This window comes from Microplitis demolitor, chromosome 2 (assembly GCF_026212275.2).
Source record: "Microplitis demolitor isolate Queensland-Clemson2020A chromosome 2, iyMicDemo2.1a, whole genome shotgun sequence".
Lineage (NCBI taxonomy): Eukaryota > Metazoa > Arthropoda > Insecta > Hymenoptera > Braconidae > Microplitis > Microplitis demolitor.
In genome coordinates, this window is record NC_068546.1 from 5,407,050 (window position 1) to 5,434,454 (window position 27,405).

General features: G+C 24.1%; 2 protein-coding genes across 3 annotated transcripts; both read left to right on the forward strand.

Annotated features, from left to right (window-relative positions):
- Window positions 1-9,584: 9,584 nt before the first annotated feature.
- On the forward strand, window positions 9,585-15,627 carry LOC103572032 (phosphoribosyl pyrophosphate synthase-associated protein 2). The gene is made up of 6 exons (XM_008550416.3): window positions 9,585-10,013; window positions 10,123-10,203; window positions 10,297-10,705; window positions 13,651-13,932; window positions 14,015-14,161; window positions 14,233-15,627. The coding sequence occupies exons 2-6, from the start codon at window positions 10,127-10,129 to the stop codon at window positions 14,389-14,391; spliced, it is 1,074 nt and encodes a 357-aa protein (XP_008548638.1). The 5' UTR covers window positions 9,585-10,013; window positions 10,123-10,126; the 3' UTR covers window positions 14,392-15,627.
- A 186-nt stretch (window positions 15,628-15,813) lies between these two features.
- On the forward strand, window positions 15,814-24,447 carry LOC103572033 (rho GDP-dissociation inhibitor 1). Of its 2 annotated transcripts, XM_053742927.1 has the most exons (9): window positions 15,814-16,537; window positions 17,240-17,479; window positions 17,561-17,756; window positions 18,976-19,285; window positions 19,355-20,324; window positions 20,396-20,510; window positions 22,586-22,776; window positions 22,857-23,081; window positions 23,309-24,447. In XM_053742927.1, exons 1-9 carry the CDS (start codon window positions 15,829-15,831, stop codon window positions 23,506-23,508), a joined length of 3,156 nt encoding a protein of 1,051 aa, XP_053598902.1. In that variant the 5' UTR covers window positions 15,814-15,828; the 3' UTR covers window positions 23,509-24,447. The 2 variants fall into 2 exon arrangements, with proteins under 2 accessions (XP_053598902.1, XP_053598903.1); XM_053742928.1 differs by lacking the exons at window positions 15,814-16,537; window positions 17,240-17,479; window positions 17,561-17,756; ... (1 more) ...; window positions 19,355-20,324; window positions 20,396-20,510 and adding an exon at window positions 21,938-22,195 and having other exon boundaries at window positions 22,574-22,776.
- The last annotated feature ends 2,958 nt before the right edge of the window (window positions 24,448-27,405 follow it).

Below are 27,405 nucleotides of genomic sequence, written 5' to 3' on the forward strand. Positions count from 1 at the left end.
TATTATATAAACGCCGTAGCGATTTACCACATAAAGAGTCATTCAGTCATAGACATCGACCCGTGGTACTGATGCGTTGATGTTGTATATCTCGCCGTAGTCAGTATCCGCCAGTGCTTTCTCGAACCGCTTCAACTGACTACCTCTTTCATACTAGTACGAGCCGGAGACTAAAAGAGTTAGAGTTGCGCGCTTACTGCCAGCCGCGTCAACGGCGGCGGATACAACGGTAGCTCCCTGTATCTAAATTACTTGTTGCTACTTGAACAATTTTTTCAATATAAAATTATTTATTTTAATACACAAAGTATTATTATTTTTTTTTTTTTTATATAATTTAATTGTTTCGATAAAAATTTTAAATTATTTTTGTCTTTTTTTTTTTTTTTTTTTTTTTTTTTAATTGAATATAAAATAATTTTATAATAATATTAAAATAGTTTAATATATTATGATAATAATAAAAAAATTATCGGCTATATAAAATAACTAATTCTTATCATTTATTATATGAAAATCATAAATAAATTTAATAAATTATTTTCTTTTTTTTTTTTTAATTTATTATAAGTATAGTATACATTTGATATATTGATAGCATTCCATTTACATATGAACCATTACAAAAACATCTTTTGGAAAATATTAAAATAATAATATTATTTTCTTTTTACATTTAGCAGTCAACTTTTTATGTTGAAATTTAGTTACTCTATTATCACAGCTACAACACATTTTTGTTTTCAATATGAATAAATATAATTAATATAACGGTATAAATTATATTATAATAAAACTATAAACATTGTAAAAAAAAAAATTGTTCGCAATTAAAATTAAATTACAAATTTATCTGCCACTTTTTTATTCATTTGACATATATTTATTTGATCTCTTATCATTAATAAATAATCAAATAATAAATAAAAAACCGTATTATTATTTTCACAAAACTTTAAATGACTTGGTAAACTGTGGTAGTACTAAAACTACGATTGAGCGTAATTATAGCGACCACAATTTCTTCATTTTCAATAAAGCAAACTGATATATATTGTACACTATTATCAATAAACTAATAATTTCTATTCCAAATAAAATCCTTTGACTTTAATAAATTTTTAACTATATTATGCACAAAATTTTTTTTTTTTAAATAAATAATCAAAGACGATCATATTTCAATTTTTATTATTATTGAAATGAGCACTACTTCAACATTGCTCTAATCTCTTTTTTTTTTTATTTTTTATTTTTTTTTATTTTTTTAAATCAACATACTAAATAATTATAATGCGCATGACATTCAACTGCACTGAATTACAAATTTTCTTAAAGTTCTATTTTATATTAAACATCTTCTATACTCACGAGTCAAAGGCGGGAGTGTGTCTACTTTACTTGATGCCCACTACTATCAACAATTTGCCTCAACCAAGTAATAACCATTATCCAACATAGTTTCATTTCTTATCATTATTTTTATTATTTTAACTTATTACATATAAATTAACGAATAATATTTTTTATAATGTCCATTTTATTTTTTTAAATAACTTATCATCAGTACATCTATTTTTATCAATTATTTTTACGGTATATTCATTATGCACAAGTTTAATATTTTAATCTTTTTACTAATGGTTTGCCTTGGTCTTTTGGCTATTATTTATATTTTCCCCTAAATTATTAAAATATTACAATGTTTTCACAATTTTCATTCATTATGCACAATTTTTTCAATATAAAATTTTTTATTTTACTACACATAGTATTATTATTATTATTATTATTATTATCATTATTATTATTATTATTATTATTATTATTATTATTATTATTATTATTATTATTATTATTATTATTTTTTTTTTTTTTTTTTTTTTTTTTACTTGAATATAAAATAATTTTATAATAATTTTAAAATAGTTTAATATATTATAATAATAATAAAAAAATTATCGGCTATATAAAATAACTAATTCATATCATTTATTATATGAAAATCATAAATAAATTTAATAAATTATTTCCTTTTTTTTTTTTTTTTTAATTTATTATAAGTATAGTATACATTTGATATATTGATAGCATTCCATTTACATATAAACCATTACAAAAACATCTTTTGGAAAATATTAAAATAAATAATATTATATTTATTTGCTATTCTCTAAACAAAAAAAGTTAGTTTAAATAAATACTTTTTTTTTAACATATTTATTTTTATTATTACTATAAAGATAAGCGTAATGAAAAAAATTTTGTACATATTTTAGAATTAAATATTTTACTAAATAATTTTATAAAGAAAAAAATACTTTCATTGGAATATAAAAAGAAGATAATAATAATATTTTTCCTATACCCAATTTTAGATTACTATAAATCCTCCAAGTAATAAAATCATGACTATCTTGATTCACTTTCATATTATTGAAACATAATTTCACTTAAGATATGTATATTTCTTAATTGACAAGATATTCCTATTACTATTAAATTACAATAACATGAATATTATTTATTATTATTATTATTATTATTATTATTTTTATAATAACATGAATATTATTTATTATTATTATTATTATTATTATTATTATTATTATTATTATTATTATTATTATTATTTTTTTTTTTCGATAAAAAAAAATGCCATAATCTAATTGTATGTACACGTAAATTTGCAAATTCAATAGTAATCATGTAAATATATTTTAAAATTTCATATTATTTCATTTAACATTCAGCAGTCGATTCCTTATGATTACTTTTGGATACTCTACTATAACAGCTAAAACACATATTCGTTCCCAACAATATCATCTTATAAATATATATTTTAACTATTTTTATTTATTTTACTTTCATATATTATCAATTGATAAAAATTTATAATAAACATTCGAATTTTAATAAAAATTTAATTAAGAATATATATATTTATTATTTTTTTTATCTAGCCTTTATTAAGTTTATTTTCATTTATATTAATCAATTATTATTTTTTCTACATATGTTAACTATATTTGAATAACATGACAGTATAAATTACATTACAATAAAAACATAAAAAATTTTGTTGATATTAATTATTAATAACTAATCATATGAAACAGTCGCAATTAAAATGAAATTACAAATTTACCTGCCACTTTTATTAATTTTTAATATTTATTTAATTTCTTATAAAACTTGAAATGACTTGGTAAACTGCGGTAGTACTTGAGTTACGCTTTGACCGCAGTTAGCGACGGCAACTGCTTCATGTTCAATAAAGCGAACTGAAATATATTGTACACTATTATCAATAAACTAATATAATAATCTTTATACCAAATAAAATCTTTCGACTTTAATAAATTGTCAACTATGTTATACACAACATATCCCCTTTTTTTTTTTTTTTTTTTTTTTCCAAATGGCAAAATTCAACTGCTCTGAATAATCAAACTATATTTAGATATCAACATCGTTCAAAGTATTCATTCTATTTTACTTTTAATATTAAATTATTAATTCAATATGGAATGTTGAATTAGTATTCTATTATGATTATTTTTGTAAAATCAAAATATTAACGAATTACCTCAACCAAGTAATAACCATAACACAACATAGTATTATTTCTCAACAATATATCTATTTTTATTAAATATCTCTCTGTTTATAATATTTTTTAATATCATGTATTTATTAAAAAATTTTCTTTAATATTAAAGTATTATTTTAACGATATATCCATTATGCATGAATTAAGTATTTTAATCTTTTTACTAATGGTTTTTTGCCTTGGTCTTGCCAATTATTATAAAACGAATTGGAAATTATTCTTTAATTACTACGAAACTTAAGTTTAAATATAAATCTATTTTTTGTACATAATATCGAACTAAAGACCCAATAGTTCTCTTATAAGTTTCACTGTGTTTTTCCAATTTTTTTTAAATTTACGAACATTTTTTTTTTTTTTTAAATTCAAAAACATGAATAAAATTTTATTCTAAAATTTATTGCTCTGTAAACTAATTCTACAATATATACCTTATTAATAATTATATATATTCCAATGTATTTTTATTTATTACACATTTTATTTCTATTCTTATTCTTCATATTAATATAATACGAATTCGTAATCATTCAATTAATTTATTTTTTAATGATACCATTTTTATTATAATCATTCCTTTATTGCTCATATTTTTTTAATAAAGTGTGTGTGCTAAGAAAATTTTCTTGAATATAAATATTTTATCTTATATTAAAAAGTTTTTCACTAACTTGGTAGAATGCCATAACACTTGTTTTGTGTTTCGATTGTAGTTATAACTTTGGCTAAAAATCAATAACTTAAATTAATTTATAAAAAATCTCCATTATCGATAGACTACTAACCTATGTCTCAAAAAATTTGTCTTTTAACTTTAATAAATTTATATATTTATATTCATTTTTTTTTTAACGATAAATTTATTAAACTTTTTTTCAGATACAAATCAACTTTACATAGACCTTATAATATTCATTAATTTCGTTATATTTAATAATAAATTTTAAAGAGCTATGAAATGTACTTTCAATAGTTAAATTTTTATTATTTTTTATATATATACATATTTTTTTTTTTATTAAAATTACATATAATAACCATAAAGTTTTTTTTTTTTTTTTGTAATTTATTGATTATGTCCAAATAATATAGCAATATCTATTAAATACTGACTAAACTTTATTTCCCTCTGTACAACTTTTCAGTCTTTCACATTTTTTACATTCCTTAGAACTATAGATCAATATATATATTATTTAATATTATATTATATTTTTTTTTTTTTTCTTTAATATTTCTATCCTTTTTTTAAACTTATTTGGTTTTTATATATTTGACTTAGAATTTATGAACTGTCTTCGTGATGACACCTGATGTCTGTTTCTGACTTGCTTCTATGTGCATTTTGATATTATCTGACTATCACAATTCTCATTCTCATTAAATATAGTATCTATTATATTATAATAAACATAACTATTGTAAATAGAAATTAATTTTATTTTTGTCTTGATTATTTAAGAAATAGTTATTTTTTTAATTATGTATTATATTTCTTTTCATTACATCATTTATGTCAAGTTGATTTAAGACTAATTGATCGTATTTTATTTATCCTCAAATCTTATTTTTAAAACTATTTATTTGTTTCATCGATCATAGGGTAGTTTTAATTTTTAACATTATCTAAAAAAATTAGTTGACAAAATATCCCTATTACTATTATCAAACTATAATAACATAAAAATTAATTTTTTTTTTTTAAATGCCTTAATCTAATTACAAGTACACGTTAATTCACAAATTCAATAGTAATCATACAAATATATTATAAAATTCCATATTATTTCCTTTTTACATTCAGCAATCGACTCCTTATGTTTACTTTTGGTTACTCTACTATAACAGCTACAACACATATTGGTTTTAATCATAAATGTTTTATCTTATAAATTAATATTTTAACTATTCATGTTCATTTGACTTTTATATATTATCAATCAATTAAAGTTTTTACTAAACATTCAACTTTTTAAAAAAATTAAATTAAAATAATACATATTTATTATTATTTTTTTTTTTTTATCTAATTTCCATTAAATTTATATTACCCAAATATCTGTTTTTTCTACATACATCAACTGTATTTATGTAACATATCAGGATAAATTATATTATAATAAAAAAAAACAAACATTGTAAAAAAAAAATCAATAATAAAATATTTAAAGCTAATTTATTTTTATTATTTTTTGTGTTTATCTTTATAAATTTTTTTGATATTATTTGTCCGCAATGAAAATTAAATTACAAAGTTATCTGCAACTTTTATTAATTTTACATATTTATTTGAACGCTTATAATTAATTAATAATCAAATAAAACCCAGTATTATCACATTTATAAAACTTCAAATGACTTGGTAAACTGTGGTAGTACTTGAGCTACGCTTTTATCAATAAACTATATTGTACACTATTATTAATAAACTAATAATTTCTATACCAAACAAAATTTTTTGACTTTAATAAATTTTTTATTATATCATGTATATTTTTTTTTTATTTTTTTTATTTTAACTAAATAAAAATTTTTTTTTTGTACTAAAAATCTTTATTCAATCTAACTCTGTCATATTCAAATTTCTATTATTATTGAAATGAGTACTACTTCAATATTACTTTAAACTCTTTTTTTTTTTTTCTTGAATTTCACAAATTTTAAATACTCAAAACCTAACTATATTTTGATATCAACAGCGTCAACTACTTCATAGTATTCATTCTCTTATACTTTTAATATTAAATTATTATTGAACATGAAATATTGACCTAGTATTATACTATAATTATTATTTTTATAAAATCAACATCCTAAATAATTATAATGCGCATAACATTCAACTGCAATGAATTACAAATTTTCTTAAAGTTTTATGTTACATTAAACATCTTCTATACTCACGAGTCAAAGGCGGGAGTATATGTCTACCTTACTTGATGCCCACTGCTTTCAACGATTTGCCTCAACCAAATAATAACCATTATCCAACATAGTTTCATTTCTTATCGTTATTTTCATTACTCTAACTTATTACATACAAATTAACAAACAATATTTATAGTGTATTCATCATTTTTTCTCATATTTTACAATTTAATTTGATTTTTTTTTCGTTTTATTATTCAAATAACATATTAACAATACATCAATTTTTATCAATTATTCCTCCGTTGATTTTAGTTTTTAATATCATGTGTTTGTTAAAAAATTGTTGTTGTTGTTATTGTTTTTTTTTTTTTTTAAACCAAATAATTAAAATACTCAATTGTACAACTCCAGTTTCTTACATGTATCAAACCAAAGACCCACAAGTTTTTCTTATAAGTTTCACAACAAATATACAACAAATTTGTATTCTTTTATTATTAATTAATTTCGTAAATGATACTGCTGAACGAGGAATTTAATTAATAGAATCATATAATCGCAGCTTAACTAATATAAAGAAGAACAAAAATATTTCTTATAACGAATTATCGCAATGCATAGAAAGTAATTTTCGAATACTAAAATAAACAAATATTAATGTTACCACCAACTCAGAAATGAAAGAAAAAAAAATTATCTTTTAGTAATTCTACTGATTTATACATCGAAATTAATATTTATTTACTAAATACAAAATATTGTGTTTCTAAAATTAACAATTCTATAGCGTCTATTGTAAATAATACTTGCTGTAAGATTAAAAAATTCAAATTCAAACAAAATTTATTATCAATTATTATTAACATTTACCTTTCCAGCTCTACAACTCAAAAACTGTTGGTCGGATAGTATTTGCTCAAAGAATTTTTTCTGTAGCAAATTTAATTCTCTACAGAAGCTGTATATTTATTTTTTCTAAAAAAAATTTTTTAATACCGAAAAATCGAGTTGAAACGAAAAAAAATTTTCCCTTTGTTATATACATGGAAAATCAAATTTTTCAAAGAGCGAAGCCTCTAATTAACTCAAAATTTTAATACCGACCGCAATATTTTTTTCTTTTTTATTTTTATAAATTATCGGATTTTCAGGTAGGATCGAAAAAAATATGTTGCCTTAAAATGAAAAACCTTAATGTATTCCCATAAAAATTCTTATTTAATCATATTCGATTATTTTCAACTTTAATTAGTCATTTTTAAATATTTAAAATAAAGAAATCACTCATTATTGTGAATTTTCATTACCAACTTTATGCTATTTCATATACATTAGGGTGCGTCATTTCGGAGCAACATTTTATTTTTTTAAGTGCATGTAAGGAAAATCATAATTCAACACAAAAAAACAATTTTCGCCCAAAAAAAAAAAAAAAAAAATTTCTATATCGATTACAAACCTAGGTCATTAAAAAATTCGATTTTCCATTCAAATAACACGGAATTTTTTTTTTTTTTTTTCACTTCGAGTGTTTTTAATTTGTTAACAAATCAATAGATAGAATAGACCAATACATATTTTTATAGAAAATTGAACGCTCTAAAAAAAAAGGTCTCTTATCATTTTTTGATAAATCCATCTGTTCAAAAGTTATTGAAGCTCGAAGTCAGATTATACTAAATTTCGTGATTTTTCTACTTTTGTAGCGAATCTATCAGACTTATCACAAAAGTCATAAAATCTTTTTTGTTGAAAATTTTATTTCTTACAAATTATTTTGGATAAAATTTTGTCGAATTCTGCATCATTTTCTAGTTATTTTAATTTTAATATCAAGCTCCTAAAAAAGTATTGTTCTAATCGATTTCAAGAGCTCGAGATTGAACTGAAAACAACTGTATCTATATTACATAATTTAAATGATTAAACAACTGAATTCAACCGAATTCAAATCTTTAATTCTGTTATATTCTGTCGAATTCTGCAAAACAGAATTCAACTGAATTGAAAATTTGAATTTGAATTAAACAGAATAAAACCGACTCAAAAATTTCAAAGTCGTTTTAATTTGGATTCAGAACCAGAAATTGAAGAATCATTTTTGAATTAATTAGAACTAAACCGAATAGGATTATTTAAATTCATTTTAATTCGGACAAATTCTGTTTTCCTGCCGAATTAGACAGTATTCATTTTTAAATTAGGTACCGAATTAACAGAATTTATCTGAGTTAAATAGAATTAAAAATTTAATTCTGTTTAATTCGATCATATTCAGTTGTTTAATCAGGATTATGTAAAATTGATCTAAAACTTATTCATAACATTCAATTTAGCCTCAAATCTTGTTCTTCAAATTATTTATTTGCTTTATTGATTGTAGGGCGGTTTTCATTCTTGAAAAAATTAATTGTCATACAAGGATTATGGTTGAAATAAATAATTATCTTACTAAATAAGATATGATTTGTTTATTTTATTTTAATTCAAGGAACGACAAATAAACATCGTGATGTTAATTCTGCTAGTCGTTGATATTAACACTTCTAGAGTTAAAAAGTTTCTAAAATTATATATCCAATTATTATCGAACCATATCATAGCCCAATGATCGACCGATCATCATTCTTTGTATGAGTAGGCCTCACAACCTGTTATTAAGGTGTAATGCACAAATCGTATTACTTTGCTATGGCAGTTAAAATACATTGGCTTTTAAAATTTTTGTAATCAGAACCCTATCAAAAAATTCCATAGTTTTTTTTTTTTATAAAATTTGAATTAAAATTGTATTTACATTCGTAATACTTTAAAAGTTTTCCAATTAGATTGCTATTACTATTAATATTTTTTTTTTTTATATTTTTTAACCGTATACTATGATTATAACAACATTGATTAACTTGAAGCACCTCAAATTCATGTTGTTTTAAGCAACGTATTTTGACGAATATAATTTTGCTTTTTCATACGGGGAGGTACAATGACAGCTAATTTGTCATATGTTGATAATAAACCCGGTATTGATGTATAATATACTCTGTAGGTATCTCTCTACTCTCCCAGTTTTTTGTGTTGTATTGTTGTTGTATTGTAGTGTTATATTATGTTGTTATTTTTTGATGAGCGAGTTGTAATCTTATATTTAAAAAATATCTTTCAAGAACAGGAATGTTTATAAACATTTAAATATAATTTTTCATTCTTTTTTAAATTATAATAAAATTAAAACAATAGTTTAAAATAAAAAAATCCCAGATATTCTAGGGTAAATACGTATTTACTAAAATGATAGTTGAGACTATTGATTAACCAGCTGATGTTTGCAAGGTTTAGCAAGCAGTAATCTAACAAAAAAAAAAAAAAAAAACATTGTAAACTCATGGATATCGAATACGTATTTACAGTCTAAACTTTGTTTTACTTAATAAAAATATTTAAATCAGGTCATTGATAAATATAAAACAAATGTTTAATCAATAAACATTTGATTTAAAACCAAGAATTATCGAGTATTATATCAAAGGTAAGAAGAATTATTTATTAAAAATAATTTATAGAATAAATACACTAACTTTTGGTTCTTATGCGAAAAAAAAGAAGTAAACTGATTGTTTACATAAATTTATTTATAGTAAAATGGAGAAATCGACTGCTTCGGATATTGTGATTGTATCGGGAAACTCACATCCTGAGCTTGCTGAATTAATTGCCAAGTAAAATAAATATCTTTATTATTTTATAATCGTTTATTGTAATTTATTTGTAGTACTTTTTAAAAAAGAAATTTAAATGATTTTTTTTCTTAGCCGACTTGGTGTGAAAAATGGCGGGTGTTTTGTTTACTACAAAACAAATCGAGAAACAATGGTCGAAATTGCTGATTCTGTACGGGGAAAAGATATTTATATAATTCAAACAGGCACTAAAGATGTTAATAACAACATAATGGAATTATTAATAATGGCATACGCTTGTAAAACATCGTCAGCTAAAAACATTATCGGTGTAATTCCTTATTTACCTTATTCAAAACAATGCAAAATGCGTAAACGTGGTTGCATTGTTTCTAAATTACTTGCAAAAATGATGTGTAAAAGTGGTCTTACACATATCATAACAATGGACCTTCATCAAAAAGAAATTCAAGGATTTTTTGATTGTCCTGTCGATAACTTGCGTGCTAGTCCATTCCTTCTGCAGTATATTCAAGAAAGTGTATGTTTTTTTTTGTTTCCACTTGATATTCTTGTTTAGGTCCATACCCAGTATAACTCCACTTACAATTTACGGGAAATAAGGACACTTAGATATGTGCGATTATTTTTTATTTTTGACCAACGTTTTGTGATTACACTAAAGGGAAAAAAATCTTTTTGAATAGTATATTCTTACCACCAGAAATTATGCTATTAAAAACTTTCATTCTAATTGATTTTTTGCGCAAAAATTGGAAGATTTCATTCAAAATAATTTTCTTAATCGAAGAAACTCAAGATTATTTCAAGATATTCTGATCTTTATTTTACAGTAGTACAATTAAATTTTCATTTTTTTCTGTCATGAAAGCAATTTTTCGTGCTAGATATTCCTGTTGAAAAATATCGATTGAAAAGAATTAAAAAAATGATGAAATTCGATTTTTTTTCAATAATTTTTATTCTTTTGTTTGAATATATGGATATACAGTTTGCATGGAATGACCGCTTCTCAATTCTTTTCAATCAGTATTTTTAACCAGGGATTTCCTCAAGGCTCTACAATATTAAGACACAAAATTTAAAAAAAAAAAAATTATTTTAATAAGTCATAAACATTAGAGTAGTCTGTTTGGAACGACTATTTATTTTTTCACTCCGACTTCAAAATATTGTTGTAGACATTCAAAAAACAAATCCCTGAAAGTTTCAGCTCTTAGTTTTAGTTTAAAGTACTTTACATTTGATTTTGAAGTTTTCCTATTTAAAATACATACACGGAGAAAAATGTTGGCTCGAAACCTATTAATTTTTATTATGCTGTTGGCCAAACTTGAAACAGGAGGTGAAACATCTAAAAAATTATTGTGCTCATACGAAAAATTACTGTGCTGTATCACAATACTTAGTACGCCCCAGAAACTTATCGATAAGCATTAATAACACTTTCATACATTATAATAATTGTGATGTGGCATAATCATTTTTTATAAGAGCATAATAACTTTTTGCATACTTCACTTCTTGTTTCAAGTTTAGTCGACAGTATGGTAAAAATTGGTAGGTTTCGAGCCAACATTTCTCTCCGTTTAGGAAAGTTAAAATTTTTTTTTAAATTCGTTATAGCTCAGCCGCATTTCAAGTTATTGCATCATCGTTTATGGCATTTTGTAAGTATTGTAATACTCATTAAAAAACTCTTCAGTAATGTTGCTGAAATTCTAATTGTTTTTCGTGTATTGATTCTGAAAATCATTTTATTAATAATAATAATTTGAGTTTTTAGTTGACATTGACTAAATAACTAAATTTACAGTAAAAATGCAGGTGACGATTTTTTAGGAAATTTGTTTTTTTACAAAAATGTCTCCTTAGTTTAGTAGCTCAAGCTCTTCGTTTACGTGATATAGGGATTTTATCAATTTTGTAAATAAAATATTTGTCAAAAATTTTTTCGAAGCTCATGAATTTTAATCCTTTTTATTTTCATGAATGAATTGAATTAATAGAAAGAAAATTATTGATTGATTTAAAATTGAAGTTAAAAAGCATTTGGTCGAATTATTTAAAAAATATTTTATTTAAAAAATTAATAAAATCCCTATACCACGTGAACGTAAATTTCGTTATTAAGTCAATATCAACTAAAAACTCAAATTATTATTTAAGAAATGATTTTCAGAACCAATATAGAAAAAACGATTGAAATCTTCGTAAAATTACTTCGGAGACTTATGATGAGTATTAAATTACCTACAAAATACCGTAAAAGGTGACCCAATAACTTGAAATGCAGCTGAGCTATAGAGAATTGAAAAGAAAAATCCGAACTTTCCTACACGCCAAAAAATAAATGATAAATTTTATTCGGATTTTCAATTTATTTTTATTGTTTGAACAAGAAACCCGCATCGAAGAAGGTAATTCATAAAAAATATAATATTGAAAGCAAAAAAGTATAAGAATGATTCTTTAAAATATATTGAAATGAAAAAAAAATAGTCACTCTTGGTCTTTAAATTTTATTGTTTGAAATGATGAAATACGTCATCTTGCCATATAAATACAGCCGCGCATCAGTAATAATTTACGTTAATTCTTTCACATACATTAAAAGCTTACAAACACAAGTAAAATTTTATTGTTTCAAACTATAAAAACTGATGCGCTTGAAATATAATTTTTGACAATTTGAAAAAAGTAATAATTATATACCGTTCTACATAAAATCAATTGTTCGACATTGAAAATTTTATTTGTCATATTGAATAATTTTTTACTTTTTTACTATAAACTTAAATGTTCCAAACATCGAATGTTGAAGCTGAAACGTTAAATTATTATAATTTCATTTTTTTATTTACCAAACAGTAATTCCTATTACTTGTAACATGATTTATTTACATATATACTTAAAATTTCAATATTTAAATTAAGATTATTATAATATCTTCAATAAAACCATGAAATTATTGTTTGAAATAATATTAAATTATGACCACATTCTAAATTATTAGTTATCAATTACTAATATCTATAATTCATTTTTTCGCGTGTATATATTTTAAATAGAAAAACTTCAAAATCAAATATCAAGTACTTAAAATTAAAATTAGAGGCTGAAACTCACAGGGATTTTTTTTTTCAATGTTTACAACATTTTGAAGTGGGAGTTAAAAAAAAATAATTCCAAACGGACCACCCTAACGAACAACTAATCTGTAAAAGTCATATAGTTACCAAATATCAAAAATTTCACATTCTTCAACGATTTATTTTTCTTGATAATTAACAATTACTAGTCACATAACTACAACCTTACTGTTACTAAGGTAAAATTTCGATTGCAAAATTGACTTCATATAATTAACGTTAATTTTATTTCCCGTTAATTTTAAATGGAATTTTCACCTAATTATTATTGTATAATTTTCGTAAATTATAATTTGAATTATCATTAAATAGGTACCAGATTACCGTAATTCTGTAATAGTTGCAAAAAATCCAGGAAGTGCGAAAAAAGCCACCAGTTATGCCGAAAGACTTCGAGTTGGAATAGCTGTTATTCATGGTGAACAACGAGAATCTGAGTCTGATATGAATGACGGACGTAATTCGCCACCACCAACTGTACTGTTATCGTCAAGAACTATGGAAGTTGGTGTTGGTGTACCATCTCATCCAGCTAAAGAAAAACCACCAATAAATGTTGTTGGTGATGTGAATGGTCGTATTGCCATAATGGTCGTACGTTTCATTTATTTTATAATACCAGTAATTAAATAATAACGTAACAATTTCAATTTTTATTAATTACTATTTATATCAGGATGATATGGTAGATGATGTTCAATCATTCGTTGCTGCAGCCGAAGTTTTAAAAGAACAAGGAGCTAATAAAATTTATGTTCTTGCTACACATGGACTCCTTAGTTCAGATGCTCCAAGACTCATTGACGAATCACCTATTGATGAGGTTATTATTTTTTATTATTTTTTTATTAAAAAAACATAAGGCTTTTAATAATAAATTTTGTTTATTTACAGGTTGTCGTTACTAATACTATTCCACATGAAATTCAAAAGAGCCAATGCTCAAAAATTAAAACCGTCGATATAAGTATTCTAGTAGCCGAAGCTATTCGTCGTATTCATAACAAAGAATCAATGTCTTATCTGTTCAAAAATGTCACTACTGAAGACTAAATATTTTATTTGATATAAAATATTAAGTATAAAGTCAAGAAAAGGATCGTCGCCTTAAATAATGGAGAATAAAAAAAAATAAATAAATAACTTTATTTGACATAAAGTAATGAAAGTTTTATAAATCTAAAAAAATAATAATCAATACAAAATGGAAATATATATTAAAACATACAACAGTTCCGTGTTAGGGACCAGATCAGGGTTATGTATATTCCTCAATTTTTATATGATATTTTTATATATTTTTTCGATAAACAATCACAAACAAGAAGAAAGAATGAATTTTTGAAACGAACTACTATTAGACTTTTTTTTTTTTTTTATTAATTTATATTGCTAAGTATACTATTTTTTTTTCTTTTTTCGCTGTTTTACGATAATTGAAATATCATATTTCTTTATATTTAAGGGTATTCTCAGATAGTGCCCCCTACTTTTCAAAAATGTTAAATGTCTCAGTTTTCATTACCGTATTAAAATTTTATCAATGAATTAAAACAAAATTAATACTTTAATTGAAAAAAAGACAACGTAGTAACAATTTTGCTGAGATGTAGAATTTAAAACAAATTACTTACAGCTGTTATCGATTAGGAGTTAAACAAAATTTGTTTAATAAATTTTAACTTACAAAATTTGAAAATTTAATTATAAAATTGACATCAACATTTTACTGAAATTTATTTTCCAAATTTCGTTTAACTCCCCATTGATATCAATTGTAAGTAATTTTTTTTTAAATCTGTACTTCGGCGAAATTATACGTTGTCCTTTTTTCCATTTAGGGTTTAATTTTTTTTAAACAATCGATAAAATTTTGATACGCTTGACAATTGAGTCATTGAAAATTTTTTAAAAGTTGAGGCACTGTCTGAGAATATCCTGAATCTTCGTTTTTTTTCTATAGTTTTTTTTTTTTTCTATAATATTTATTTATTTTTTTTCGAAAATCATGTAAACTTTCTTTGTAAACTGAAGGTATTAGATATTAATAATTCAACTAGTATTTAAGTGTAGAAATCTATTGATTTCTTCCATTTTTACCTTTAAATAATAATTGATATCATTATATCTTTTATGTTATGAGTATTAAAACAAAAAAAAAAAAAAGAGAATAACTATTAAGAATATATTTAAATAAGAATAATCATGGCATATATCACATAATATTTCTAGATGTATATCAATAATGTAGTTGAAGTTATTGTGAAAAGTCCAAATAAATTGTGTGTCAACAGAAAAAATAAATTTTTCGACTGGAATAAGTCTTATTTTTTAAAAAAATTTTTTAGTAAACATAAGAGTAATTTAGAAAAAATAAATATATACGTTTCTATAGTAATAAATACTGTAACTAAGCAACGAATATCTGTTATTAATGCAACGTAATTATATATTTATTTGAAAGATTGATTTTGAAATAAATTTAAAAAAATGTCACGAATAGAAAACTTGAAATTAAGTGAAATTTGTGTATCTCTACAGTCTGATGATAAGAAAAAACGATTACAAGTTTTAGAGAAACTACGTGACATCGTTAGTGATGATGCTGAGCAATGGAGTGAACGTGAAATTTTAGAAATTTGGCAAATAATGAATAAGCATATGGTAAAAATATTAACTGACCCGGCAGAATCTTGTCGTGATTTAGCCATTGAAATAATTAAAATATTTATTAATTCATTACCAATTATTGAAAAAAATATTATGTACATTATTCCTATTTTTGTTCGTCGTTTGGGTTCTCAAGAACTTTTAGAACCTTCAGAAGAAGTTCGTCTCAATTGTATTAATCTTCTTCGTTTAATAATAAGTTTTTATAAAGATCATTTATCTGTTTATATTGATGATTTTGTAACAATTTTATCTAAAACTGTTACTGATAACTATCCAAAAGTTAAGAGAGAAAGTTGTGAGGCTATTTCAGAACTTGCTAAAACTATTCCCGTTCAATTTTATTCTAAAAGTGAAATTTTGATAAAACCAATACTTAGTAATTTTACTCATCAACATTATCGAGTAAGAGTGAGTAGTGTTAAAGCTATTGGCGATGTTGTTCAGTATGGGAATAATAAATCTATTGAAGAAGTTTCAACACCATTAGCTGAAAGACTTTTTGATCAAAGTGGAGCCGTCAGAACAGGTATTAGAATTTTTTTATTCATTAACGCTGCTCGGCAATTATACAAGTTTTTACACGTATGTGTAATACAGAACACAAAATTTAATCGACTTAACACTTTTGGAATATCTAAATAGCCTTATTACACTCGTCCTATAACAAAGTGTCAGATACTTCCTTCTGTCAACCAGCCCCTTACAGCCCACATAATCATAAGTCTGTCCCCGATCCATGAAAATTCCTCTTTGTCTAAGACGGTATCTGATGTGCCTAATAAATTTGGCCTGCACTGCTTCAAGCTCGTCAATCCGATATCTGTGAATCGGAAACCAAATGATACACCCATATTTCATAACTGGTCTTACTAGAGTAGCACATAATTTAAACAGGGTTTTGCCCCTAGTAAAATCATTACTAGACCTCAGAATGTTTCCCAGGATCTTGCTTGTCTTGAGTGTAACATTGTTCAGGTGCTTGTTGAAAGCTAGTTTTGTATCAACGTATACTCAAATCTCTGATTCCATCCGCCTGTGAGATCAAGTTGTTACCAATGTAGTATTGGTAATTACTGATCTCTAACCGCCGAGAAAATTTTAACATTTAGACTCAATCTATTTAGTTCACACCAGTTATTTAACTTGTTGATGTCATTCTGCACTTTATGAATAATTAATAACATTAATAATTAAATTAATTAATTATTTATTCATTTATTTTTTTTAGCTGTTATTGAAGTTGCTGGTTACTGGCTTTTAAATTTACGAGATAGATATAGTTGGTGGTACAGATTAATTCCACTTCTGGTCACTGGTCTCCATGATGAAATTATGGAAATACGATTAAAAGCTCATGAGCTCTGGGATGCAACTGGATGCCTTTTTTTACAAGAAAATGATTCCGATGAAAAAATTAAAGACAAAATGGATTTCTTGACAGAAAATCTTGATCATTATCCACCCAACAGTTTGTTGATGAAAACTATTCTATTTTATAATTAAAAAAAAAAGAATTGTATATGAGCTGAAATAATTTACTTTTTTTTAGTTAAAAGACCAAACTTGGGATGCAGATTAATTGTTCAGCGAAATATTGGTAAACTTGTCGGTGGAATAGTGAGAGAACTTGGAGACTGGAAGCCTGATATTCGCGTTAGATCTGCTCAATTGTTAGCAGTACTGACATTAAATGCTGAAGAAGATATTACACAACACATTGAAAAATTACTCCCAGGAATGTATAGGTAATTTATAGATTTAAATTAAATTATTATAATATTGTTAACACTACCCTGTCAAAAAAATCCATGTGGATTTACATTGGAATCCATAGGAATCCATATAGGAAAGTATGAATTTATATAAGAATCATAGAAATAAATATAGAAGTGTATAGATTTACATAAGAATCCATGTAAGAAATCATGGATATCTGGCTTCCAATATGGAAAATCCATATAGGAAATTTGGGGCTCTTGGATTCCCATTTAGGAACTTGGATATATGGATTATTTTGTAGAAAATTCATACAGGAATCTGGGTTTCTATGTCTATCGTCTATTGATACGCATATATGAATAAAAGAACAGATTAATATTCTATTGGCAAAATACTTTTTAACAAAAAATTAATTTATTGATACTCTTTATATCAGTATTTGTAATAAGTTATTGATTTATTAATTAACTCAAGAAGTAATAGATCTTTATAGAAATTACGAATAATTTTAATAAAACACTAAATTAGGAACCGTATAAAGGTATTGTACTCCAGGAAAGTTTATTTATTTATTTATTTAACATCAATCGGCAATGTAAAATAATAATTTACATACGATATGAAAGGAGAATAACAGATATACAAAAATAATGAAGACAAAAAGATTGCACGTGGAGGGGTTCGTGGTTAGTCGTTGTATTCCAGTACCAGCTTTTTGACAGACGTTCGAAAGGATGAATAAGGACGACCAAAGAAGTTCACATCCGAGCAGATAGCATTGACCGAATTAGATATTCTGTTGATAGGCCTAAAACGGGCATAGTTTTTGGAGGATTTTGTAGTATTTAGCAGCCGGCTATGTCGTAGGCCCATTTTGGGGCAGATAAATTCAAAACGTTCAAGTATTTCTAGAGAGTCAATGTACCCGTTGATTACGGGTTAATTAATATTCCTAATTTCTAATCCATATAAAATTCCCATATGGATTTTGAAATGGTGCAGATTCCCATAGGAAATTATCGTAAAAATCCACATGGGAATCCATACTAGATTCCTGTATGGATTTGGCATCGTGCGGATTCCCATAGGAACCCATGTAAAAATCTATATCTATATCTGGATCTATGCTGGATTCTTATGGAAAACCATATGGGAATCTTTCCGAAAACGCCATGTGAGATCTCACATAGGAATCTAGGCTGGATTTCCATGTGGATTTTTTTGATAAAGTAAATATATTTTTAGAGCTTGTAACGATCAAGATTTGAGGGTAGTAGATAATGTAATAATAGCTGCAGAATATATGGGTTACTTTGTTCCACCTGAAACCTATTGTCGATTAGTACTTCCAACTTTAGAAGATAGTAATATTTCTGCTGGTCATTTAGCAGTTTTTGCTGCTTTTCTACGTTGTACTGAACGTCAATCTCTTGTCAATAAACTCGAAGATATTGGAAGTTTTCTTAAATTATCACACATTTGTCGCAACAAAAAAGCTGATTATCAACAAAAAATTTTACGATGTTGTCAAGCCATCATGAGTGTTTCTAAAGAAGTAACTTTTTTCTAAACAATTTTAATTTTAAATATTTATTGCAAAAATTAAAAATGTTTTATATTTTAGGACTGTAATGTAATATCGAATTATTTGTTTACAATCATTTTTACCGTTTGGTCAATGTCACAGCAAGAAGATAATAAAATTTTTGCCAAGCAACTAATGGAAAGCTTGATTGTTATTACAATGAGTGAAAATTTTGACGATTTATTTGAAAATAATTTACGCGAAATTTTAATAGATATTAAAAATACATCAAAAAGTTGGACTATGTATAGTCCAGAAGTTTATATATTTAAATTATGTTTAACAGAAGCAAAGTCAGCAACTGCACAGAATATGGATATTGTTTTACCAATTTTAAAAGACATAATGAACAATGATTCTGATGCTGAATTACGTCTTAAACTTTTTATCATACTATCAGATTTTCTTAAAAACCGACATAAAACATTGAAACTAATAAAAAACTCAACGGAATTTATTATAGATTTTTTTGATAATATTTTGATGCCGAAATTAATTTGGTCGGCTGGTAAGGTTTCTGAAACTTTAAGAACTGCAGCTGTTGGTTGTTTATGTGCTCTTTTTGATGATTCAACTTCAATTGATAGCAATAAATTAAAATCACGATTCAGTGACATAGAAAATGATTCCAGTGACATTTTCAATGATAAAAAATTGATACCTATTTTTGAAAAACTTTTACCAATTTTAATGTCATTGATTGAAGACAATGCCAAAAAAACAAGACTGTATGGATTACGAGCAATATATCTAACGTTAAAAATTGGTTTGAAATTATCTTGTATATCAGACGATGATGTTATTAAAATTTATCCAGCAGTTATTAAAAGATTGGATGATGGTTGTGATGATATAAGACGTGGAGCGGTGGAAGCTCTTGTATTTGTTTGGCGAGCATTATCTAAAAATTATGATTTAGATTTTGGAAAAAGTCATATTGATTATTTATATACAACTATGATTGTTCATCTAGATGATCCAGAAATTGAATTTCAAAATTTGATGCTCTGTAAGTAACAAAAATTTTATTAATTTATTTTAGTCGTTACATTTTCTTTATATTATTTTTAATAATTTTAGCCGCCATGATGGAACTCGCAAAAATTCATCCAGAATTATTAGCAGATAAGATAATAAAATGTAAAAATAATTTTAAAAATCAAACAGGTCTTGATAAATTATTAAAACATTGTCATGAATTATTAAAAAATAAATAAGTTAATTTTATATGATACTGAAGTTAACTGATGGCTAATTATTATTATTATTATTATTATTATTATTATTATTATTATTATTATTATTATTATTATTAATTTATTGCTTCTAGGGAGAAAATATTCCCATAGCAAGGGGATAATCACAAATATAATTTACATTCACAAAATATATATAAAAAAAAAAAGAAAAAAAAGACAGTCTACAACATAAATTTACATTAGAGGTTTTAATAATTTTCATTAAAATATTTAATTTTTTATAGCTGTGGTCTATTCAAATAAAATAAACGCCCTTATTTTTGCACATACTGATAGATGGCCTTCAAAAATTTACATTTAGGATTAAGAATGTCTTGGATTGACGAGGCTGGTCCAAAGTTGACGGTAATATAGTGTTAGCGGTAATAAAGAACTGAGGGCTAATGAGTTTTGGAATTTTTTCAAAATGATAAATTATAAACAAAAAAATTGCACTTGTAGTTTTTTAATTTCCTATATGTGCATATTTTTAGTTTTATTTTTTTTTTATAATTTATCGTTTTGAAAAAATTCAAAAAATTATCAATTGCCTGTTAACTTCAGGATCTAAATTTTATGATACTGAGTTAGTCAACGTCTAATAATTTTTGAAATTTTTTCAAATTGATAAATTATAAAAAAAAAGCATTTTAAAAAAATTGCACTTGTAGTTTTTTTAAGTTTCTACATGTGCATATTTTTTTTTTGTAATTTATTTGTTAAAAAAAAATTCAAAAATTGTTCATTGCCTGTTAACTTCAGGATCCAAATTTATGATTCCGAAGTTAGTAGACGTTTAATAATTTTTGGATTTTTTTAATAACGATCATTTATAAAAAAAAAAAATATTTTAAAAAATTGCAGCTTTAGATTTTTTAATTTTCTACATGTGCATTTTTTTGGTTTTTTTTTCTTTGCAATTGATTTCTTGAAAAAAAAATCCAAATATTTTTAATTGTCTCCTAACTTTAGAATCATTCAAAATTTTATGATACTGAGTTAGTTGACGTCTAATAATTTTTGGAATTTTTTAAAAATGATAAATTACAAAAAAAAAAATACTTTAAGAAATTACACTTGTAGTTTTTTTTAGTTTTCTACATGTGCATATTTTTTTTTTTTTGTAATTTATTTGTTGAAAAAAAAATTCAAAAAATTTAATTATCTATTAACTCCAGAATCAATATTTTATAAACTATTTATTAAAATTTTATGATTCTATGCTTTTAAATTTACCGCGCTTAGTATGTAAATAAATATATGTAAAATAACCGATACATTATCATCAAATATAAATATATAACATTTAGATTAATTCATTACTATACTTGCTGATTTAATTATTGATTATTCTCCCCTCCCCCTTCTTTTCTGTTGAAATATTTATAAATTTCTCAAATATACGATTTAATAATTGATGTATTAAAATAACAATAAATATGAAAATGTTGTGTAAAATATTGTTGTATATTAATAAAAATAAATAGTGAGAGTTAAAATGAAATGAATACGAAAGCAGGAAGTAACCCGCCCTTGATATTATGACTCCGCCATGTTGTTGCTTTTCCGTATGTCTGAGCCGACGACGATTTGCGGCCGAGTGAGACCGTGACAACAGAGGAGTGTCGTGTGTGTGATCGTGGTAAGTAAAAATAATACTTTATTATTATTCTACAATAATATTTACAATAAATATCTTATCAATATAATCATACTCTTAATTTTTATTCAAAAAATTTATAATTACTTGAATAATTAAATATCAATTTTTAAAAGTCATTGAATTGTCAATTAAATTAGTATATTCATACTTGCTTATGACAGGATTCACTATTTAATTTTAATGTATTTTTCTTTTACTTAAACTAATGTTATTAAGAATCGTTACTTAATTTTTTTTTTTTTAATATTTTTATAAGATTATTAAATCACGATTAATTTTACAGTCCAGGAGGTCTCTATTTGACATTGACAATAAATTGTGTATATATATATTTTTTTTATTTCGAATATTTTTTAGAATACTGAGATTAAGTATGGCAGACGCAACTGGAGATCATGCTGACAATCAGAGAGAAGAAGAATTAGAAGTTGAGTCTAATTACAAACCACCACCGGAGAAAACGATAGAACAAATTTTGGAGGCTGATAAAGATGACGAGAGTCTACGAAAATATAAAGAGACGTTATTGGGGGAAGCTAAATCTGGCGGAATTGTCGTTGGTATGTTTTTATTTTCTAGTTTAGTTTTTCATTTTATGTAAAATGATTTAATTATAATTTATTTTATTAATAAATTGTAGATTCAAATGATCCACGTAAAGTAATCGTTAAAAAATTAGCCCTTTGTGTGGCTGGAAGACCTGATATGGAATTAGATTTAACTAAAGATCTAACTCAGTTAAAAAAACAAACGTTTGTGATTAAGGAAGGTGTCAGTTATCGAATTCGTATTGATTTTATTGTACAGAGGGAAATTGTTCATGGGTTAAAATACATTCAAAAAACCTACAGGCTTGGAGTACCCGGTAAGATTATTTATTTATTTATTTTTATTTAAATAATATTGATTATGTTAAGTCATAATTTAATTACTATTTACTAATACTTGTACTGTAAAAAATAAATTACGCTTAACTGGATCCTTTAAAGGAGTGACAGGTAACAAGTTAACGTATATTAACAAATATGGTCTTAGATGTATCTTCGTTAGATAAAAATTATCATAATTAAATAATTTATTTTTATTTTTTAGTGGACAAAATGACACATATGGTTGGCTCTTATCCACCTAAAACTGAAATACAATCTTATACAACACCAGCAGAAGATGCACCAGCTGGAGTAATGGCTCGTGGATCGTATACCGTCAGTTCTTTATTTACAGATGATGATAAACATGAACATCTGAAATGGGAATGGTCGTTTGATATTAAAAAAGATTGGAAAGAGTAGATTTTATGAAATTATTATTTTTTTTTTTTGTTTCTTTTTTTTTTTTTTTTTTTTTTCTCCAAGTATTGCATTACGCAATCACGTCAAGTCACCATAGCCTTAAACTCTGATAAAGAAATTAAATAATTGCATTTATAATATATATATATGTATACCTATATAAATATTGACGAAGAGAATTGCCAAAATGATTTTTTCCAATTGATAAATTCATCTTTTTTTTTTTTTTTGTTAGAATTAATTTTTACAAATAGTAAGAATGAATGCCATGTAATTTACTATCATTAGAATTAAAAAAAAAAAAAAAAAAAAAAAAAAACAAGTGTATTATTGATATCGATAAGATATCATTACTATCTGATGTACTTTAAAATTAATTGGATATTTCATATAATGAAAAAAAAAAAAAAAAAAAACAAATTAAGTGTATTATTTTGTAGTTATAGATACTATAATTCAAAAATTTTGCACTTTCATATACATAAATAAAGTCATTGTCTATTTAATTATTGCTGAGAATTCTCGGTGCTATATTTGGACGTAAAATAAATTAAATGTGTAAAAATACAGCCATTATTTAAATTAAATTTAGTGAATGAAAAATAAATAAATTTATAATAATTTGATGTTGCAAATGAAATTAAATCAGTGACAAAATAAGAGTGCCTCATCTTTGTCATCGATAATTATATTATGGATATACGTCAGTTCTTTTTAAAATGCTTTTAATAAAAAGAATAAACAAATGGAATAGATACAAGAAATTTAAATAAGTCCATAAGCTGTAGAGACCGCACACATAATAATAATAATAATAATGATAATAATAATAATAGTAATAAAAAAATTCCATGTATGTTTAGAAAATATGTCAATTTATAAATCATGCCGTTGTAACCGTCGAACAGTTATGAAATTAAATATAAATTTTACATATTATATTATTTTATAATTTTTTTTTTTTATAATAACTCCTGCTATTTAAGTGTCATAATGATATTATTAAGTGACGTTAAGATTTATGTTAAATTGTATTAATTTTAACATAGAAATAGTAACGTATCGAGTATTTAGACTAGAAGTAATATAGTGGCTAGCCAGTCGTCAGAGTAAACGCAATTCGGTCACGGTCACGGCCACAGTTACGGTCTGTTCACTATACTCTGGCTCCATAAAATATAAAACCTTTCGTATTCGCGCCGTCGTCATCGTCTCGGTCAGCGAACTTTCATTTAGCTTGTACTCTGCTGATGCAGATGCATTCAAGAACGTCCCAAATTATATATATCTTACTATTTTCTTTCACACTTATATACCATACACTCAAGCATCAGGCACGTACGTCATGTATTTTTTATAAGCACAAATTTTAACTTTAACAAATTTATTATTTTTAAAATATGATAAATTTTTGGTTTTATTTTTGGACCATTTATTAAAAGATTAAAACTTTCATGTTCTCAATGTATTTAATAAAGTTATTATCGGTCAGCAGTCTCCTGTTTTGTGCCAGAAATCGTAAATTAACACTCATTTTTTTTATTGATTAATTATTTAAAATTTTTTTAAAAGTGTTAATTAAGTTATAAGCGTATTATTAAGAAATTAAAATTAAACTAGTTTTCATATGAGTCTAAAGTCTTGTAATTAATTAACTTAAAAAGTTGTTGAATTAAAACGAATTCTTTAAGACAAGAAATCCTTTTCAGTGTCAGGAGAAATCAATGTCAATATCATTAACGTTCTATTTATCATCTGTTAAAATTATTTTTATTTTATCTGAGATTTCTAATGTAAAAAAATAATGTTTGAATAGATAATCGTTAACTAATGAGCAATTGAAAATTTTAATTATTGAAAATGATAGAAAAAAAATTTTCAAGTCAAGTAGAAAGTATTAAAAAATAATCGGTATAATATATAAGACTTAACTGCAATAAAAACAAATAAAAAAGAAATATATGTAATCTATGAAATATAAATGATCAAAAGATTATAATTATAAACTTTAAATAAAAAAACATATCGCAATAACTCTAGAAATTATGGTTGTATTACGTGTTAATTTTTAAAAAATAAATTATCTGATTGTTTACTTGAATTACTTAATCTTAATAAGTTCAATTTAAAATAACAAAACTATGAAATCTATTGTTGTAAGAATTAAGTTTTTATAACGATAACAGTGACAGTAAATATTTTTACTGAAATTAAACATTTTATATTTTAGATATTTTTTTTTTTTAATGAGCGAAAAAAAAATTACTTTCAATAAAATTGATTTTTGTATCAATTAATTATTATTATAAACGGACTTCGTTATAAGACTATTAGTTTCTATTTCAAACTATCGCGATACCTGGTTTATAAAAAAGACAGAATGATAGTCTTATAACGAGGTCCGAATGTATTATAAAAATTTAGTAATTAATTTATTAGTAATTAGTATAAATGAATCGTTTATTTGAGAAACCTCATAAGTCGAGAAAACAAAATTTTTCAAGAAACACAAAAATCATTTTGTGGAAAAACTTGCTATTGAAATAATAAATAAATAATTGAAGAGAATAATGTTAGCGTCGAAAAAATATTCAAAAATTAAAAATTCAATTTTTTAATTGAAACTACTTAAAAAAATTATTTAAAGTTGATTGACTTATGGAGTTTCTCAACCAAACGGAAGAAAAAGTTATAAAATCATTGTTTTTTTATTTTTTTCCACTCAAATAATTTATTAGACTGATAAAATGAAGTATATAATATATATTTAAACTCTGAAACTCAGAAATTACAAACAGTAATAATTAATTTATTTTAATTAGTCATACTATTTTCTTTTTTAAAAAGCGTGAATTTTAAATACAGAAGGAAAAATTATTTCTATAAAACTAAAACTGCATATGTTTATTTGAAAAACCCCATGTCATTGACTTATGGGATTTCTAAATGAAATGAAATTTCTGTCACCCCGTTAATTGTTTTTTAAACACTGATTTGATGGATATTTTTATTAATTTCTATGGGAAGACATCCAAAGAACCCAAAAATACAAAAAACCAAATTTCGAAAAAACATGACTTATGGGGTTTCTCAAATAAACGATTCAAATAAGTATGTAATTTCTTTTAATAAGAAATTAATTTTTAAAAGTAAATTATCTAGTTAAAATAATTATCGAGTCAAAGAATGATATAGTTTTTTAATGGCAATATTTCTTGCTCAGTGAACACGTAAAAATTATAAATTTAAATTTAAAAAAAAAAAAACTTTTTTAAGCACGTACAATATTGATTTATTAAAGTACTTTGTACAAAATAATTAAGACGAGTTTCTCGGTCTATTTACATGCAAGTTAGTACATTTTTATACCATCTATTCACTCAAATGTAATTTAATTTATTAGTAACATTTCAAAAGAATAAAATAACAAAGGCAAGACTTTTATTTCCATCTCAACGTCATCGTTACTTTGAAATATTTAATATAAGTGCAAACTAAAGGTTCATATCAAAACAATAGAAAAAAAATGTTTCTTCAAGACATGACGAATCATAAAAAGAAGAACTTTATAAATAAAAATAAAAAAGAATCATTTTGATGAATAATTTCGAACAACGATTACAAGCATTTCTGTTTTCAAGTATTAAAAAAAAAAAATAAATAAATTCAATAAAATTATATAAGGATCGTAAAAATAAAGATTTCTTAATTATTAATAACAGCTGGAATTCACAGAGATTCGACTCATGACATTAATCCCGTTAATTGCAAACGTCGACGGTCTCGATTCGTTAAATCGTCTTTAACAATACGTAGTAAAGTTTCACAGTTACCCACAACAGTTAGTAATTGTTGAATAAATTGTTTCATTCAATTTTATTACTTTCTATCATCATA

Coding starts and splice junctions, on each gene's coding strand:
- LOC103572033 (XM_053742927.1), top strand. CDS start 15,829: ATGTCACGAATAGAAAACTTGAAATTAAGTGAAATTTGTGTATCTCTA. Junction 16,538..17,239: donor AAGTGGAGCCGTCAGAACAG/GTATTAGAATTT, acceptor TATTTTTTTTAG/CTGTTATTGAAGTTGCTGGT. Junction 17,480..17,560: donor TGATCATTATCCACCCAACA/GTTTGTTGATGA, acceptor ACTTTTTTTTAG/TTAAAAGACCAAACTTGGGA.
- LOC103572032 (XM_008550416.3), top strand. CDS start 10,127: ATGGAGAAATCGACTGCTTCGGATATTGTGATTGTATCGGGAAACTCA. Junction 10,204..10,296: donor CTTGCTGAATTAATTGCCAA/GTAAAATAAATA, acceptor TTTTTTTCTTAG/CCGACTTGGTGTGAAAAATG. Junction 10,706..13,650: donor TGCAGTATATTCAAGAAAGT/GTATGTTTTTTT, acceptor ATCATTAAATAG/GTACCAGATTACCGTAATTC.